This window comes from Nipponia nippon, unplaced genomic scaffold, assembly GCF_047370975.1.
Source record: "Nipponia nippon isolate SJK-2023a ecotype South Korea unplaced genomic scaffold, ASM4737097v1 scaffold_6, whole genome shotgun sequence".
NCBI classification, from domain to species: Eukaryota; Metazoa; Chordata; class Aves; order Pelecaniformes; family Threskiornithidae; genus Nipponia; species Nipponia nippon.
In genome coordinates, this window is record NW_028262380.1 from 624,562 (window position 1) to 639,341 (window position 14,780).

Sequence of the window (14,780 nt, forward strand, 5' to 3'; positions counted from 1 at the left end):
GCAGGAACCGGCACCCGCAAGCTGCTGTGGGCTTGCCCAGCTGCCAAGTTCCCTTTCCTGGCACTTGGGCTGCCCTCGCCGGTGTGTGCCGAGGCTCCCCATGCTGGGCCAGCTGCCAGGGATGGCCACGGCAGGGCCGGACCTGTACGAGAGCCTGAAGATCCGCTACCCACCCAGCCCCGCTCGAGGTAAGCCCTGCCCGCGGGGATGCTGCGGGCAGGAGCAGGCAGCTGGCTGAGCCCCTTCCCTCCGCGGCCCGGCTCCTCTCCCGGCCGTGCCGGGGTCCCCCAGGATGGCTCAGCCCCGGCTCAGGGCACCTCCGGCTTCTCTCCCGCAGCACCGGCGCCCGGGTCCCCTCCGGCCGCATCCTGCAGGGCGCAGGGCACCGTCCTGGCCATGGGCATAGGGGTGGTCCTGGTGCTGGGGGCCACCCTGGCAGCCCTCATCGCCGTGCGTAAGTGCCGCCGGCAGGGCCCCGGCAATGCCTGGCAGGGGCCAGGAGCAGGCAGGGGCTGGGAGCGGGCAGGAGCCCGCGGGCAGCCCTGGCACAGCACTGACCCGCTGCCCTGCCTTTCCCAGACGTGTGGGGCCAGGCAGAACTGAAGGCAGCGCGGGCAGAGCTGGTAGCAGTCAGGGCCCTTCTGCTGCATGACACCAACAGTGAGTGGAAGCCGGGGGCTGCCCCGGTGCCCCTGCCCCTGCCTGCAGCCCCTGCCCGCAGCCCCTGCCCCCTGCCCGCAGCCCCTGCCCACAGCCCCTGCCCCCAGCCCCTGCCCGCAGCCCCTGCCCCCTGCCCCTGCCTGCAGCCCCTGCCCCCTGCCCCTGCCCCCTGCCCCTGCCCGCAGCCCCTGCCCACAGCCCCTGCCTGCAGTCCCTGGCCCCAGCCCCTGCCCACAGCCCCTGCCTGCAGTCCCTGGCCCCAGCCCCTGCCCGCAGCCCCTGCCCCCTGCCCCTGCCCGCAGCCCCTGCCCACAGCCCCTGCCCACAGCCCCTGCCCGCAGCCCCTGCCCCCTGCCCCTGCCCACAGCCCCTGCCTGCAGTCCCTGCTCACAGCCCCTGCCCACCAGCCCCTGCCTCTGGCCCCTGCCTGGGGCGGCGGGCAGGCTGCTGCCGGCTCCTCTCCCTGACCCTGTAGCAGGTCCCTGGAGCCCCAGTGAGAGCCCGGCAGTGGAGCAGAAGTGGACGGAGAACCTTGGTAACATCCCTGGGGAGGGGACGGGGGGGTGACAGCCATCCCTGGGCCGCCCCGGCCCCCCCGGCCCCGGCAGCTGCTGCCCCGGCCCCACGGCTGCCCGCTCCGCAGGGCGGTGGCTGCAGGGGCTGTCCCTGGGCTGGCGGTACCACCGCGGCAAGATCTACTTCTTCTCGGGGGAGCAGAAGCCCTGGGTCGAGGCGGAGGCCGCCTGCCGCTCCACGCATGCCCACCTCACCTCCATCACCAGCCTCGAGGAGCAGGTGGGTGCAAGGGGCTGCAACGCCCATCGCCGCCCTCTCCTGCCTGCCCTGCCCTGCTGCTGCCTGCTCCTGTGCGCCCTCCTGCCCGTGCGCCCTCCTGCCCGCGTGCCCTCCTGCCTGTGCATCCTCCTGCCCGGGTGCCCTCCTGCCCATATGCCCTCCTGCCCGTGCGCCCTCCTGCCCGTGCCCCCTCCTGCCTGTGCATCCTCCTGCCCGCATGCCCTCCTGCCTGTGCACCCTCCTGCCTGTGCAAGCTCCTGCCTGTGCACCCTCCTGCCCGTGCCCCCTCCTGCCCGTGCCCCTTCCTGCCCGTGCCCCCTGCCCACACTCCCTCCTGCCCGCGCCCCTGCCCTGTCCCGCAGGACTACCTGGCGCGGGAGACGAGGGGAGGATCCTACTGGATCGGCCTGGTGGCCACGGGCCCGGGGGGCTCCTGGCGCTGGGTGGACGGCACTGCCTACTCCCAGGCCCAGAGGTGAGCGGGGCTGCGGGGGGGAGGCCGGCACCCCCGGCCCCCAGCCCCTCCCCGCTGACCCTGCTCTGCCCCGGCAGTTTCTGGGCGGCAGGACAGCCGGACAACACGGACCACGGGCACTGGGGCCGGGAGGACTGCGCCCAGATCCACCCCGTGGGCAACGGCTTCTGGAACGACCATAACTGCAACTTCACCTTCTCCTGGATCTGCAAGAGGGACCTGAGCTGGCCCTGAGGCCCCGCGGCCGGCCCCGCGCACGCGTGCCAGATGAGCCCCCCGGGGACCCCCGCTCCTCCCTAAAGCAGGGCAGCTCCCAGGCGAGCGCCCGTGCCACGCCGCCGCCAATGCTCCGGACCCCGGTGCCATCCCGGCGCTGCCCCCCGCACCCAGAGCCCCTCGCTCGGCTCTGATTAAACCGCTCCCGCTGCACCTCCCCGGCTGCCTCTCGCCCTCCCCGGGACCCCTCTGCGCCTGCAGCCCCCACCGGCACGCCTGGCCGGATCCCAGCCGGCAGCACGGCCAGAGACCCACTGCGGCTGAAGCCCGGCACCGCCGATGCCCAGCGCCGCTCCCCGGGCGCTTCAGCTTTACCGGTGTGGTTTTGGGGTCCGACCCCCGGCAGCCTCTCTGCAGGGCCGATGCAGCGCCCAGCCCGTCCCTGGCACGCCGGTGGTGGCGGGAGAGCCGGGCACGGTGGCTCCCAGCTCCCTGGCTCTCCTGGCACCCCACTCACCGCTGTGCCACCGGGCAGGCGGGTGCTGGCTCCTGCCACCTCCCAGGGCATCACCTATGTCCCCCCGCCCTGAGCGGCATCATCTGGGGACAACCAACACCCCGTGCCGGGCACACGGCCGCGTCCTGCCCCGCTGCCCGGTTATTTAATCCTCCGCCCCGCCGACCCCGATGCAGCAGGGCCAGTTGCACCCCCCGGTGGCCCCGTCCCCCCCAGGGTCCCTCCTGTCCCCGTCCCCAGCCATCCTGTCCCACAGCAGAGGGGACCTGCGCTGCCCACGGCCTCTGCTGCCCCGCCAGCGACCCCCGCCCGCCCCAAAGCACCCGCCCGGGGAAACCCCAACGTGGGGTCCCTCGCTCGGAGGGGACGGAGGCGCCCAGCGCCCGTCCGTCCTTCGGGCCGGCGGGTGGGAGGTTTGCCGACCCCCCCGGGAGAACCACCGCTTTTGTAACGTCCATTTACAGCCCCGCCGAGCCATCGCCTGTGCGCACAAGCGGCGTGGGAACGCTGCGCCGTCCCAGCTCTGGGCGGATTTTTATGGGGACGACTATTAGCGCTCCCCAGGCCTCCCGCGACAGCGTCCAGGGGGAAAAAGGGATTAAAAACCTGCTCTTTGCTCTCGTTGCTCTTTATTCCTGAGCCGCTTTTCCCGTCCATCCTGCTGACGACCGTCTCGGATCCCTCCCTTGTCTCTCCCCGCAAAATATCGGGGCAGGGACGCCGGCTGTGGCTCAGCGGGATGCTTTGCCGCCCACCTCCCGGTCCACGGCCTGGAGGAACCGTTCGTTGAGGAAAAGCATCTGGCCGTGGGGCAGGAGTCGGTCGAGGAGGACGTCGGCGGTCTCGGGTCGGAGCAGGACGTCGGCGCCGGGGCCGAGGAGGCGCAGGGAGACGAGGAGACGTGGGGCCAGGCGGCGAAGGGTGATTTCGGCCAAGGATAGATTCTCTTGGGGATCGCAAACCAAAGCGAAGGCGAGGGCAAACACCGATAACCAAGCCACCGTCACCCGTTCGGGGAAGGGGTCACCGGGGGGCAACTGGAAAAGCCCCCCCGGGGCGTCTTGCAGCGAGATGGGATCGTCGGGGAGCTGGGGGATTTGGGGGGAGGACGGGCGCCCCGAGGATGACTGAAGTAATCGGCACTGGGAGGCCACTTGCCTGGGAGAGAAAGGGGGACCCTCACGTTAAGACCCCCCCCCAAATCCAGGGAACCTCTCTATTGGGGGGGACAGGGCTCGGCGGGACCCCCGGGGCCGTGGAACCACGGCCCCGGGGGTCCCGCCGAGCCCTGTCCCCCCCCAAAAGGGGGCTGTCACAGCTCTGGGGGTCCCACTGAACCCCAAAGAAGGGGAGTCCCACGGAGAGGGGGTGTCACTGCCCTGGGGGTCCTGCAAATCCCAGGAGCCCCCCCCCCCTCAAAGAGGGGGTGTCGTGGCCCTGGGGGTCCCGATGACCCTGGGGGTCCCGATGACCCTGGGGCTGATGGGGGGGTGTCACAACCCTGGGGGTCCTGGGGGTCCCACCGAGCCCAGCATCCCCAGGAAGGGGGGTCCCACGGAGGAGGGGTCCCTCGGAGGGGGGGGTGGCCCACGGAGGGGGGGGGCCCTCGGGAGAGGGAGGGTCCCTCGCAGGGGGGGTTCTCTCGGAGGAGGGGGGTCCCTCGGAGGGGGGTCCCCACGCGTGGGTCCCACCCAGCGTGGGGGGGGGGTCCCGGGTACCTGGCCACGACCAGCAGCTGCTCCTTACGGCGAAGGCGCTGCCGGGGGGGGTCCCCGGGGACGGGGGGGGTCCCGGGGGGGGTCCCGAAAACACGCGTGTAGAGGAGGCGGCAGGGGGCGTGGCCCGGGGGGGCGGGGCCTGGGGGCTCCACCCCGCCTGGCGCCAGCAGCAGGAACGCCCGCACCATGGCAACGCCGCCGCGACCCCGGCCCGCCGCGCGGCACGCGGGGCGGGGGGCGGAGTCAGCCCGCCCCCTCCGCCCGTTGTGATTGGTCGGCGGGTGTGTCGGGACGCTCGTCGGACCGGCGAAGGAAGGCGGCGGTTGGGCGACACGGAAGGGAGCGGCGGCGATTGGTGGGTGCGAAGAGGAGGGCGGGGGAGCTTGGCGCCCACCCGCCGCACGTGACAGTGCCAGATCGTGATTGGTCACGGTTAGGCAGGCGGCGCGCTGATTGGCGGAGAAAGCGCTGGTGGGCGGAGCTTAGGGTAGGAGGAGGAAGTACGGCCTGGAGGGGGTGGCAGGGCCTGGCGGGCAGCATGGCGGCGGGGACAGGATCACCCGGGGCGGGGGGGGGGGGCACGGGACACAGCAGGGCCTGGGGGACACAGGTTCACCTTGCGGGGGGGTGACAGGGCTGGGGACACACAGGATCACCCTTGGGGGGACAGGGCCTGGGGAGAGGGGGAAAAACAGAGACTGGGGGGGACAGGATCACCCTGGGGGGGATGGCAGGGCTGGGGCAGGGGAGAGCAGCAGGGCCTGGGGGACACAGGATCACCCTGGGAGGGTGACAGGGCCTGGTGAGGGAGTGACAGGGCTGGGGGGACACACAGGATCACCTGGGGGGTGACAGCAGGGCCTGGGGGGACACAGGATGACCCGGGGGGGGGGGGCAGGATCACCCTGGCGCGGGTAGCAGCATGGCCTGGGGGACACAGGATCACCTGGGGGGTGACAGGGCAGGGGGGACACACAGGATCACCCGGGGGTGGGGGGAATAGCATGGCTTGGGGGGGGGGGGGGACACAACACAGGATGACCCCGGGGGGTAACAGGACCAGTGTGAGGGGTTCCCCCTCCCCAGAGAAGCCCCCAGCCCCACAGGGACGCCATCACCCCAACCCTCCCCCTGCCAACAGCTCTCCCCCTCGGGCCCACGCAGCCCCCAGTCGCAGAGCAGGGCCGGGGACAGGGGTTTGCTCTCCCTCCTGACGGCGTTATTAACGGGGACCGCACAAAAAAAACCCTGAAGCCCAACGAGACCTGGATAGGGCCCGACAGCGGCAGCTCCGGGCCGAGGAGACGCCTCCAGCCCTCCCCAGCTCCCCCTGCTCCGGTTCGCAGTCAAGTGCTCAGCCCCCCGCCTCCGGGGTGAAGCCCCTTGCACCCCCTGAAGTTAACCACAGCTGGCTTACGAGGACGATAACAAACTGCTTTAAATAAGATGAGGGGCAAAAAACCCCAACAATAAAAAAAACACAAAACCCCAACAAACCCAGGCAGTCAGTGACTCACAAAGGGGCACCACGGGGTGCCCACCCCAGGCACCCACCCCTGCAAGCGGAGAAGGGCCGGGGTCCCGCAGCGCCCGCCGGCTGCAAAGAAGGTTTAAGTGCTTTTCTGCAGGAGTTCTGCCAATTAAGCCCCACTGGGGGCTCCCAGCCCTCCTGGGGGGTCCCCACCCTCCCTGGGGGCACCCAAACCCTCCCTGGAGGACTCCCAGCCCCAGAGAAGGGCTCCCCGTGGCCCCCCCAGGGCGCAGGGGGGATGTGTTGGCACAGCTCCCCTGGCCCAGGGTGCAAGGGGAAGGGGGGCACTGGCTTGGGGGGCTGCCCTATGGCCCCCCTGCAGTGCTGCCCACCCCAGAGTAAGGCTGAGCCTGGCAGTGACTGATGGCCTGGGCTGGAGGGAGCAGCCCCCCTCCCCACTACAGCCCCCGGCCCCCACTTAGGGTAAAACCTAAACCCTTTTTTTACCCTTTTTTAGGGTAAAAAAGGGCTAAAACCACAACCACGCCCCCCACCCTGCTGCTGAGGTCGGGGATGCTGCGCAGGGCAGCTGGCAGAGGGCTGGGGGCGGGCGGGTTTCGGGCTGGGAGGTGTTGCCTGATGGCAGCCCCGGGGGGGGACGGCGGCGGGGGGCTGCGGGGGGCCCCCCGGAGCCATCAGAAGTTCTTGAGGCGGCTGTAGAGCTCCCGCTTGCTGCGCTCGCCCGCCCAGGTGCGGCTCTTCAGGCGGAACTTGCGCAGGTCCTCCTTGAAGTCCTTGTGGTGCATGGGGCGGTAGTCCTGCGGCTCGCAGTGCGTCTGGGCACCCACGGCCCCGTCAGCGCCCGCGGCACGGCCCCCGCCCACCCACCCAGGGGCAAACCCAGCGCCCCGGGACCCCCTGCCCCTGGGGGCACCGTCCTCATGGGGGAGGCTCAGAGCCAGACCCCCCCTTCCCCCCGCAGGGCAGGGTCTGGGGAGGGGAGAGGGGTTTTTTTCCCTCCCGTCCTGGCAAGGACCCCCTCCCGCCCAGGGAGCAAAGGGGGGCTCACCTGGTACTGGGGGAAGAACTCCCGGTACCCCCCCTTCAAGACGTAGAGCTCGGGGTAGTGGAGGTGGGGGTACTCGTTACAGGCTCGGTCCTTCTCCCTGACGAACCGGCACCTGCGGGCGGGGAAAGGCGATGGGAAGGGGCCGTGGCGGGGATGTCACCGAGCCAGGATCTGGCCGTGCCCGGGGGGTCCGGCAGACCCCAGCGTCCACCCCCACGCCCCCCACTCACATCCTGGGCCCCCTCTCGGAGGAGAACTCGCAGTGGAAGATGACGATCACCCTCTTGCTGGCGTCGAAGGGCACGATGGGCTTCTTCAGCAAGAACTCCTCCACGTCCTGCTCCATCGGCAGGTTGACGGCGCCCTGGGGAGGCAGAGGAGGCACCTTCATCCCCCCCCGCCTCCCGTTTCATCCGGGGGGGCCTCAGTACGCTGCCCCCAGCCTCCCCCCGCCACCAGCATCGTCCCATCTACTGGGGCACCAGCATCACCCCCTTCGTCCTTCCAGGTGGGGTGCTCAGCACCTCTGGGGAGGCTGAACCCCTCTGGGGCGGGGGGATCAGCACCTTTGGGGAGGCTCAGCCCCTCTGGGGGGGGATCAGGACCTTTGGGGAGGCTCAGCTCCTCTGCGGGGGGGGGGGATCAGCACCTTTGGGGGGGGATCAGCACCTTTGGGGGGGGGCGGGGGATCAGCCCCTCTGAGGTTTGATGGGTCGGAGACCAGGAGCCCCCCAACCCCGTCCCCAGCCCCGAGGGGTGCAGCGGCGGTTCTGACCTTGATGTGGCCTCCCTCGTACTCGTAGGGGTACCTGCAGTCCACGATCACGCAGCTCTCGATGAGGCTGCTGAACTGCCCCGTCAGCACCGCCACCATCTGCGGGGGGAGCCCGTCACCGAGGCGGGGGGAACACGGGGAGGGGACACACCAGGCAGCCAGCCCCCACGGCGGGGTTTCGGGGAGAGGCTGCTGCTCCCTTACCATTTCGGGGGAAATGTACTTCAGGTCCTGGTGCTTCCCCTCCACTGTCTGCAGGAGATAAGCCTGGAGGAGAGGGGGGTGCTGGGTCAGGATCCGACCCGGGGACACCTCCCGGGCAGGGGCAGTCACCCGCTCCCCCCGACCCCGACATCGGCTCCCCCATGGGAGCCATGGCACGGTGCTGGCGCCAGAGGAGCAGCAAGGGGGCTCTTGACGTGCTACAGGGTCTGCAGGCTGGAGAGCCACCGCCCCGAGTCCCCTTGTCCCCAGGCAAGGGCCACCAGCTGGGCTGGGGCTCCGGCACTGGCGCAGGGCTCTGCTGACAGCCCCTCTGCTTTGGGGAAGGGGGCGGCACCCCCAGGCCTCCAGCCGCGGCCCTACCTTGGAGAAGTCCCCGATGAGCTCCCGGTGGTCGTTGGCCAGCAGGTTCTCGATCTCCTCTTGGCAGAAGGACCTGGAGCGCAGCAGCCGCGCTTTCTGCGGAGACACAAACTGGAGAAACCCCCCCAGCGTTAGCAAAGGCGCCGGCGCAGCCGGGGCACGGGGCAGTCCCCGGCGAGGACGCCTCACCCTGAAGCCTTGCCCGTCACCCACCGGCTCCGCCACCGCCGCCTCCTCGCCAGGGGTACCGGCCACGCTCCTCCGCCGCTTGGTTTTGACGGGGGTGTCCCTGTCCTGGGGCCGGTCTATCCGCTTCAGGATGGGCCTGATGACGCTGCTGGGCATCGAGGGCGAGCGGAAGAGCTGCCGGCACTTGCCGCGCTTTGCGGGACGCTGTGCGGGGAGAGCCCCTGTTGCTGCCCGGGGGTCCGGCATCCCCCCAGCTCCCACCAGCACCGCAAGGGCGAGGGGACGAGGGTCCCGCTCTGGTGGCCGCGCACCACCTGGGATGAGCCCAAAGCCCCTGGGCTGGTGCTGCTCGCCCCCTTGCCCCTGGATCCCCCTTGGAGACCCCGGGGGGGAGCCTGGGGCTCCATCCACCCCGAGGCTCCCACGTACCGGCTCTGCCTCCTCCTTCCTCACCAGCGGCGCGGTCAGCAGGTTCTCCATCCCCTGCGGCACGTCGGCATCGCTCTGCCGGGGCGGCAGCCGGGAGGGCCGCGGGGGAGAGGCAGAGGAGAGCATGAAGGGGCCGAGTCCCACCGGCCACTGCCCGACCCGTGCCCGGGGTCCACCCAGCCCCGCAGCCCCCCCAGGCGGAGGAGCCCTCCCTACCTTCATCTCCTCCTCATCCAGGATCTCCATGAAGCCGTCATCTTCCTCCTCAGACATGGAGGAGGTCAAGGAGCACCGGCGCAGTATGATGGGGCTCTCGCCCTCAGAGACGTTTTCCTTCTCGGGGGTGTCGAACTGGGGAGGACACGGCTCAGGGGCCGGCCCCGTTTGGCGACAGGGTGTCCCAGCCCCCCACGAGCCCCCCAGCCCCTTCAGCCCCCGCGTCCTCGCGTCTCCAGGGCGAACGCAGGGGCTGGAGCAGTGGGTCCGCGCGCAGCAGCCCCTGCAGCGGGGGCGCCCACCCCCGGAGCCCCCCCGAGCCCCCCCGCCCCTCTCACCAGCAGGTCAGGCGCGGAGCTGGGTCTCTGGGCGAAGGCGTCCCTGCCCGCAGCCCCATCGCCGGCGGGCAGCCGGCTGCGCTGACCCGGCCTCTGCGGCTTCTTGAAGACGAACCCCTCCTGCGGCAAGGGGGGGCACGGCGTTAGCAGCCCCCTGCCCCTTCCCTGTCGCCCCCCCCCCCAGTCTCACTGCCCCCCTCACCTTGTCCTCGGGCTCCCTCCGGCCCCGCTGCTCGCTGGCCCTGCGGCCGTTGAATTCCCGGGAGTGGGAGATGTTCTTCAGGACGGGGCTGGCCTCCAGGAGCCCTGGCTGCGGGGCAGGCGGGGGGTGAGGGGTGCTGCGCAGCCCCTGCCCTCCCTGCTCCATCCTCCTCCTCCCAGCTTGGCAGCAGGATCCGGCCACCCTCTGCTCAGCCCTGCGGAGCCCTCGGAACTTACCGGCAGCGAGTGGATCCTCCGGATACGGAACTTATTGCTGCAAGAAGCAGGGAAAGAAAAGGATTGAATGAGAGAGGGGCTGCCGGACCGGCAGTGTCCCCTGTCCCCTGGGTCCCCGCAGCGGGGTGAGACCTCCCCAGAGCTGTCACCGCTCCCTGGGGCAGCAACTCCTCCGGGCACAAAGCAACACCGATGGCCCGATCCGGGGCCGGGAAAGGGCACGGGGACAGCCCGGCTTTCAGGTCTCGCTGCGGGGACAGAGCCCCTTCACTTACTCTTTGAGAAGTCTCCCGGACTCCAGGATCGCTTTCTCAAAGCTGCGGGGAGGGGAGAGCCGGGGTCAGGGGGGATGGAGCCCCGTGCCCCAGCCCGGGCAGCCCAGGACCCCGGGGGTGGGCAGCCCTTACAGTGCCCCCAGCCCAGGCAGGGGCCGGCAGCCGGGGCTTTCAGCCCCACAAAGGGTTAAAGCCCCATCTGGACACCGCTGGTTTCAGGCCGGGGACCCCCACCCGGGGCTGGGGGCGGGCAGCACGCCGGGGTGGTCCGGGGCACCCCACTGACCTCGCTCGGCGCCCAGACAAAGCCGGCGGCAGCGGCGGCCGCTCTCCACCTGTATGTAAATCCGCCCGCCGCGGGGATGCCGGGGATGCTGGCCGGCAGCCATATGGCCCTGCCGGCGGCACGCCGTGGCAGGACGGGGACCGTGGCAGGATGGGAACCGGCACGTCCCCAGCAGCCGAGCACACCCGGCCCCGCGGCTGCCCTGGCCCCACCATCTGCCCCCGGTTACTCATTCACCCGGCACATCTGCCGGGCCAGGTTCCGCCAACGGCCGGCCGAAGCCACCGGCGTGGCACCGGGGAGTGCCGGCAGCCCGGGGGGTGCTCGGCACCCTTGCCCCGCTGCGTGGCAAGGCGGCGAGCCGGCAGCCAGCCGTCCCCGCTGGCGCGGCCCGGAAGAGGATTTGGCCCAACCGCGGCAAGGCAGCGCCGTCCGGGCTTCCTGCCTGCACCCGCTGCCAGATCCCTGCCTGCAGCGGGGCTGCGCCCAGCACCGGCGCCGACGGACCCGCTCTCCCCGCTGCAGGGTGGTTTCTCACCCCCTCCCCGCCCAGAAGTAAATTTGGGGGGGTACAGCCCCCTGGCGACGCTGCGAGCGGGCAGCGCAGGCAGCCAGCTGCAGGCAGGGCCCCACGCTGCCTGCGGCAGGCAGGGTTCGGGGTACTCACACTTCCTCCAGCGCCGCGGGGTCCTCCTGCGTGGGGGAGTCCAGCCCCACTCCTGCAGGGACAAGGGGCAGGGGTAGCACCGGGGGGGCGAATCGGGCCCCGCTGGGTCAGCCATGCCCTGCCGCCGCGGGCCCCGCTGCGGCACAGCGCCGGCACCGCTCCTGCGGGGTCCTTTGCAGGATGCAGCCGGGCAGAGGAGCCCCCCACGTCCCTGCTCTGCTCCCCCACTGCTCAGCCAGCGCCAGGGAGGGGGCCACGGCTGGTGGCGGCCACTGCGTGCTCATGGGGGGCCCTCCCCCAGCCCCCTGGCGTGGCGGGGGGGGGGGCACTGACCCTGGGAGCCCCAGGATGCCCCCGTCACCCCGATTGGGGACCCCGCTAGGGTGGTGCACGGCCAAGCCCGCGGGGAGCGGGGCTGGGGGCTCCTGCCCACCGCCCCCCGCCGCAGGGAAGGGGCCGCAGTCGGAAGCGCGGGGGGACACACACGTCCCGGTTTGAAGCAGGCGCGACGCAGAGCTCCCACATGCCCCCCAAAAAGCCTCCAGCCCCGAGCCCCCTCCCTGCCTCCCCAGCCGCTCGGCCGGGCCCCGTCCCCACATGCGGGGGTCCCCTGCCCACCCCCCTCCCAGGAGCCCCCCCCAACCCCCCCCCCCATGCCCCAGCTCCCTCTGCGCGCCCCCAGCCCGTGGGGGGGACACCGTGGCGGGGGGGAACGGGACACCGGGGGGACGGGACACCGGGGGGGTCCATCGCAGCACCCATCACTCACCCGCGTCCGAGGACTCGGAGGAGACGGAGTCCCGGGAGGAAGCGGGGGCCACCGGCGCCGGGGACAGGCTGGCCCGCTGGCCCTGGGGGCACAGCCCGGCCCCCCGCCGCTTCGGGGTGTCCCAGTAGCTGCAGGCGGGGCGGAGGGGGGTCAGCCCGCGGGGACCCCCGGCTGCCCTCGCCCCTTCCCCGGGGGGGCGGGCAGGGGCTAACGGGGGTCCCCAAAGCGCCTTAAACCTCCACCCCCCCCCCCCATGGCAGGGGGCCACCCGGGTCCGGCAGCCACGCGTGGGGCAGGGTAGCCGCCCCCCCCCTCACCTGCCCAGCCCCGCCAGGTTGCCCATGTCCAGGGCCAGCGTGGTGACCGGCGACATGCCCGCTCGCCCCGCCGTCGCCGCCGCTAGCCCGGGTAGCCCACGGCGACCGGGGCCGCCCCGCGCCGCCATCCGGCTGCAGAAAAATCAAATTACGCCCGCGTTTCGGTGTATCTGTCGCGATAGCGCCGGGGCGCGGGCGGTGCGGAGCGGGGCCGGGGCGGGGGGGGCGGGCGCGCGCCGCCCCTATTTATATTCGAAAAATAACAGGGAGCGGGGGGGGGGGCGGGGGCGGGGCCGGGGGGGCACGCGCCGGGGGGCACGCGTCCGGGCACGGGGGGCACGGCCCGAAGGGGGGGTGAGGGACGGGGGGACCCGGGGGGGGGGGCACGGCGGGACACAGGGGGACACGGGCGGGGGGGGGCACGGGCACGGGGGAACACGGGGGGACATGGACGGGGGGGCGACCCGGGGGGACACGGGCGGGCACGGCCCGAAGGGGGGACGAGGGACGGGGGGACCCGGGGGGGGGGCACGGCCGGGGGGCACGGCCGGGGGGCACGGGGGGACACGGACACGGGGGGGCACGGGGGGACACGGACACGGGGGGGCACGGCCCGAAGGGGGGCGAGGGACGGGGGGCGCACGGCCGGGGAGGGAACATGGCTGGGGGGGGGGACAGGGGGATGTGGCCCGAAGGGGGGGCAAGGGACGGGGGGGACGGCCGGGGGGACATGGCCGGGGGGTACAGGGGGACATGTCCTGAAGGGGGGACAAGGGATGGGGGGGACACGGCTGGGGGGTGCGGGGGGACGTGGCCAGAAGGGGGGCAAGGGATGGGGGGAAATGGCTGGGGGGCACAGCCCGAAGTGGGGGCAAGGGATGGGGTGGGCACGGCTGGGGGGGCATGGCTGGGGGGGCATGGGGGCATGTGCGTGGCTGGGGGCGTGGGGGGGACAGAGGGACATGGCTGGGGGGCATGTGGAGGGGTGTGTGGGTGGGGGGGCATGGAGGGGGACATGGGGGGGCCATGGGGTTCCATGACTGGGGGGGCACGGAGGGGTGCGTGGCTGGGGGCGTACGTGGTTGAGGGCTGCGATGGGGCGGCCCTGGGGGGTCCCAGTGTTTGGACGCGGGCCCCTCCTGGCCCCCCCAGCCGTGTGCCGGCTCCAGGGCCTGGAGCGGGTGCTGGGGGGTGCTGGGCTCAGCCCCAGTGCGAGCTGGGGTCAGGCTGGGGACCTCCATCCGTCCGTCTGTCTGCGGGGAAGGGGGTCTCCAGCCCCGCCAGGGGCTTTCTGCTGGAAAAGCCGGGCAGGAATGCGCTGGGCGGCTGCGGCCTGGGTGGCCGTCCTGGCCTGTCACCCATTGTCCCCAGCCCCATTCTTTCCTTTCAGAGGGGAAAAGAAAAGAGGAGGGGGCGGCCGGGGTGCAGACCCCCTCCCCAGCCGGGGCTGGGGCAGGCACGGGCGTCCCGCGTGTCCCCCCCAGGCATGTCCCAGTACATCCCAGTGCAGCAGCGGGGCCGGGGATCGGTGCTGCCATAGGCTCGGGGTCCCTGGGGTGGGGGGCTGGAGGAGCAGGGCTGCAGCACCCCAGGGAGGACAGGCAGCCCCGGGGGGGGCTCCCAGCCCCCCAGCACTCCTGGGTGGCTGCGGGACGTCCTTCCTGGCCACCAAGGGCTTTAATTGCTTCCAGCCACACGAGGCTGGGCTGGGGGCCGTGGGCCGGGGGTGGCCCAGCTCCGGTGGCCGCCCCGAGCCCACGCTGGGGGCCTCGGGGAGGGAAGGGGGGGTCTCCAGCCAGCCCAGTCGCGGCTGCGCGGCAGGATGCTCGAGGAGCTCCGCAGGCAAGGCAACGGTGCCGTCGGGAAAGGGGCCGCACGCTCAGGACCCACCCCCCCCGCCCCCCCAAAGGGTTTTGGGGAGCGGGGCTGCCAACAGGAGAGGGGGACGGGGGCCTCCCGGGGGGCTGCAGAGCCCCTTGCCCGCGGCAGGACCCGCACGGGCCCCATCCGCTCCTCTCCATGGTGGGGTGCAGGGGTGCCCCCCCCCGAGCCCCCCGCCTCCCCGGCGTGCTGCTGCCGGCCCCGGCGCAGGGGTGGGGGCTGAAGCCGGGGCACGGCGTGGGGAGGGGGGCTTCGGGGGCTGGAGGAGGCTGGCTCGCTTTAATGGCCGCACAGCAAGAGCTGCCATAAAGATTGCTCTAATTACCGAGGACGGGGTGGGGGGGCTGTTCCAGCGGCAGGGCTGGGGCGGGGGGGCCGATCCCCACGGCGTCCCACCCCACCGGGCGGCTGCGGGTGTCCCACCGCCTCCCCCAGCCCCTCACCCAACCCGGGCTGCCCCGGCGTGGGACCCCCGCCCGGGGCCGCGCTCCCCGCTTCGGGGAATAATCCCACAGCGCCGCCTTTTCCCCACTTTCCCTCCCAGCCCGGGCGTTCTGGGCAGGGATTTGCACCAAAAATGCCAACGTCTTCCACGAGAGCTTTCGCCTGGCCACGGAAAACCTGTTTTCTGCCCCCAAAACGTGCAAAGCATGCCATCCAGCTGGTTTTTTCCAAATTCTTTATAGCCATGGCT

The 14,780-nt window shown here is 72.2% G+C and overlaps 3 protein-coding genes across 7 annotated transcripts; 1 reads left to right on the forward strand and 2 right to left on the reverse strand.

The window, feature by feature from the left end:
- On the forward strand, positions 1–3,284 carry LOC148051315 (C-type lectin domain family 4 member F-like). 2 transcript variants are annotated; one of them, XM_087736941.1, is made up of 7 exons: positions 1–188; positions 338–454; positions 580–660; positions 1,136–1,195; positions 1,304–1,455; positions 1,818–1,930; positions 2,008–3,284. In XM_087736941.1, the coding sequence occupies exons 1-7, from the start codon at positions 101–103 to the stop codon at positions 2,162–2,164; spliced, it is 768 nt and encodes a 255-aa protein (XP_087593067.1). In that variant the 5' UTR covers positions 1–100; the 3' UTR covers positions 2,165–3,284. The 2 variants fall into 2 exon arrangements, with proteins under 2 accessions (XP_087593067.1, XP_087593068.1); XM_087736942.1 differs by having other exon boundaries at positions 1,139–1,195.
- On the reverse strand, positions 3,274–4,842 carry AP5S1 (adaptor related protein complex 5 subunit sigma 1). Its single transcript, XM_087736943.1, has 2 exons — positions 4,382–4,842; positions 3,274–3,821 (listed from the first exon to the last, which is right to left on the reverse strand). The coding sequence occupies exons 1-2, from the start codon at positions 4,567–4,569 to the stop codon at positions 3,395–3,397; spliced, it is 615 nt and encodes a 204-aa protein (XP_087593069.1). The 5' UTR covers positions 4,570–4,842; the 3' UTR covers positions 3,274–3,394.
- Positions 4,843–5,801: 959 nt separating this feature from the next.
- On the reverse strand, positions 5,802–12,430 carry CDC25B (cell division cycle 25B). Of its 4 annotated transcripts, XM_087736937.1 has the most exons (16): positions 12,206–12,430; positions 11,889–12,016; positions 11,120–11,171; positions 10,167–10,208; positions 9,892–9,928; positions 9,656–9,763; positions 9,454–9,573; positions 9,116–9,250; positions 8,900–8,974; positions 8,495–8,674; positions 8,282–8,392; positions 7,901–7,963; positions 7,697–7,795; positions 7,152–7,285; positions 6,922–7,033; positions 5,802–6,688 (listed from the first exon to the last, which is right to left on the reverse strand). In XM_087736937.1, the coding sequence occupies exons 1-16, from the start codon at positions 12,331–12,333 to the stop codon at positions 6,548–6,550; spliced, it is 1,665 nt and encodes a 554-aa protein (XP_087593063.1). In that variant the 5' UTR covers positions 12,334–12,430; the 3' UTR covers positions 5,802–6,547. The 4 variants fall into 4 exon arrangements, with proteins under 4 accessions (XP_087593063.1, XP_087593064.1, XP_087593066.1 ...); XM_087736938.1 differs by lacking the exon at positions 10,167–10,208; XM_087736940.1 differs by lacking the exon at positions 7,697–7,795.
- Between the last annotated feature and the right edge of the window lie 2,350 nt (positions 12,431–14,780).

What these genes read in the sequence shown, in the direction of transcription:
- LOC148051315 (XM_087736941.1), top strand. Translation starts at nt 101, where the DNA reads ATGCTGGGCCAGCTGCCAGGGATGGCCACGGCAGGGCCGGACCTGTAC. An exon ending in TCTGCTGCATGACACCAACA is followed by an intron (nt 661 to 1,135) that starts GTGAGTGGAAGC and finishes CTGACCCTGTAG; the next exon opens with CAGGTCCCTGGAGCCCCAGT. An exon ending in TCACCAGCCTCGAGGAGCAG is followed by an intron (nt 1,456 to 1,817) that starts GTGGGTGCAAGG and finishes CCTGTCCCGCAG; the next exon opens with GACTACCTGGCGCGGGAGAC.
- CDC25B (XM_087736937.1), bottom strand. Translation starts at nt 12,333, where the DNA reads ATGGCGGCGCGGGGCGGCCCCGGTCGCCGTGGGCTACCCGGGCTAGCG. An exon ending in GCTCCGCGCCTGACCTGCTG is followed by an intron (nt 9,251 to 9,453) that starts GTGAGAGGGGCG and finishes TGTCCTCCCCAG; the next exon opens with TTCGACACCCCCGAGAAGGA. An exon ending in TCCGAGAGGGGGCCCAGGAT is followed by an intron (nt 7,034 to 7,151) that starts GTGAGTGGGGGG and finishes CCCCGCCCGCAG; the next exon opens with GTGCCGGTTCGTCAGGGAGA.
- AP5S1 (XM_087736943.1), bottom strand. Translation starts at nt 4,569, where the DNA reads ATGGTGCGGGCGTTCCTGCTGCTGGCGCCAGGCGGGGTGGAGCCCCCA. An exon ending in CAGCTGCTGGTCGTGGCCAG is followed by an intron (nt 3,822 to 4,381) that starts GTACCCGGGACC and finishes TTTCTCTCCCAG; the next exon opens with GCAAGTGGCCTCCCAGTGCC.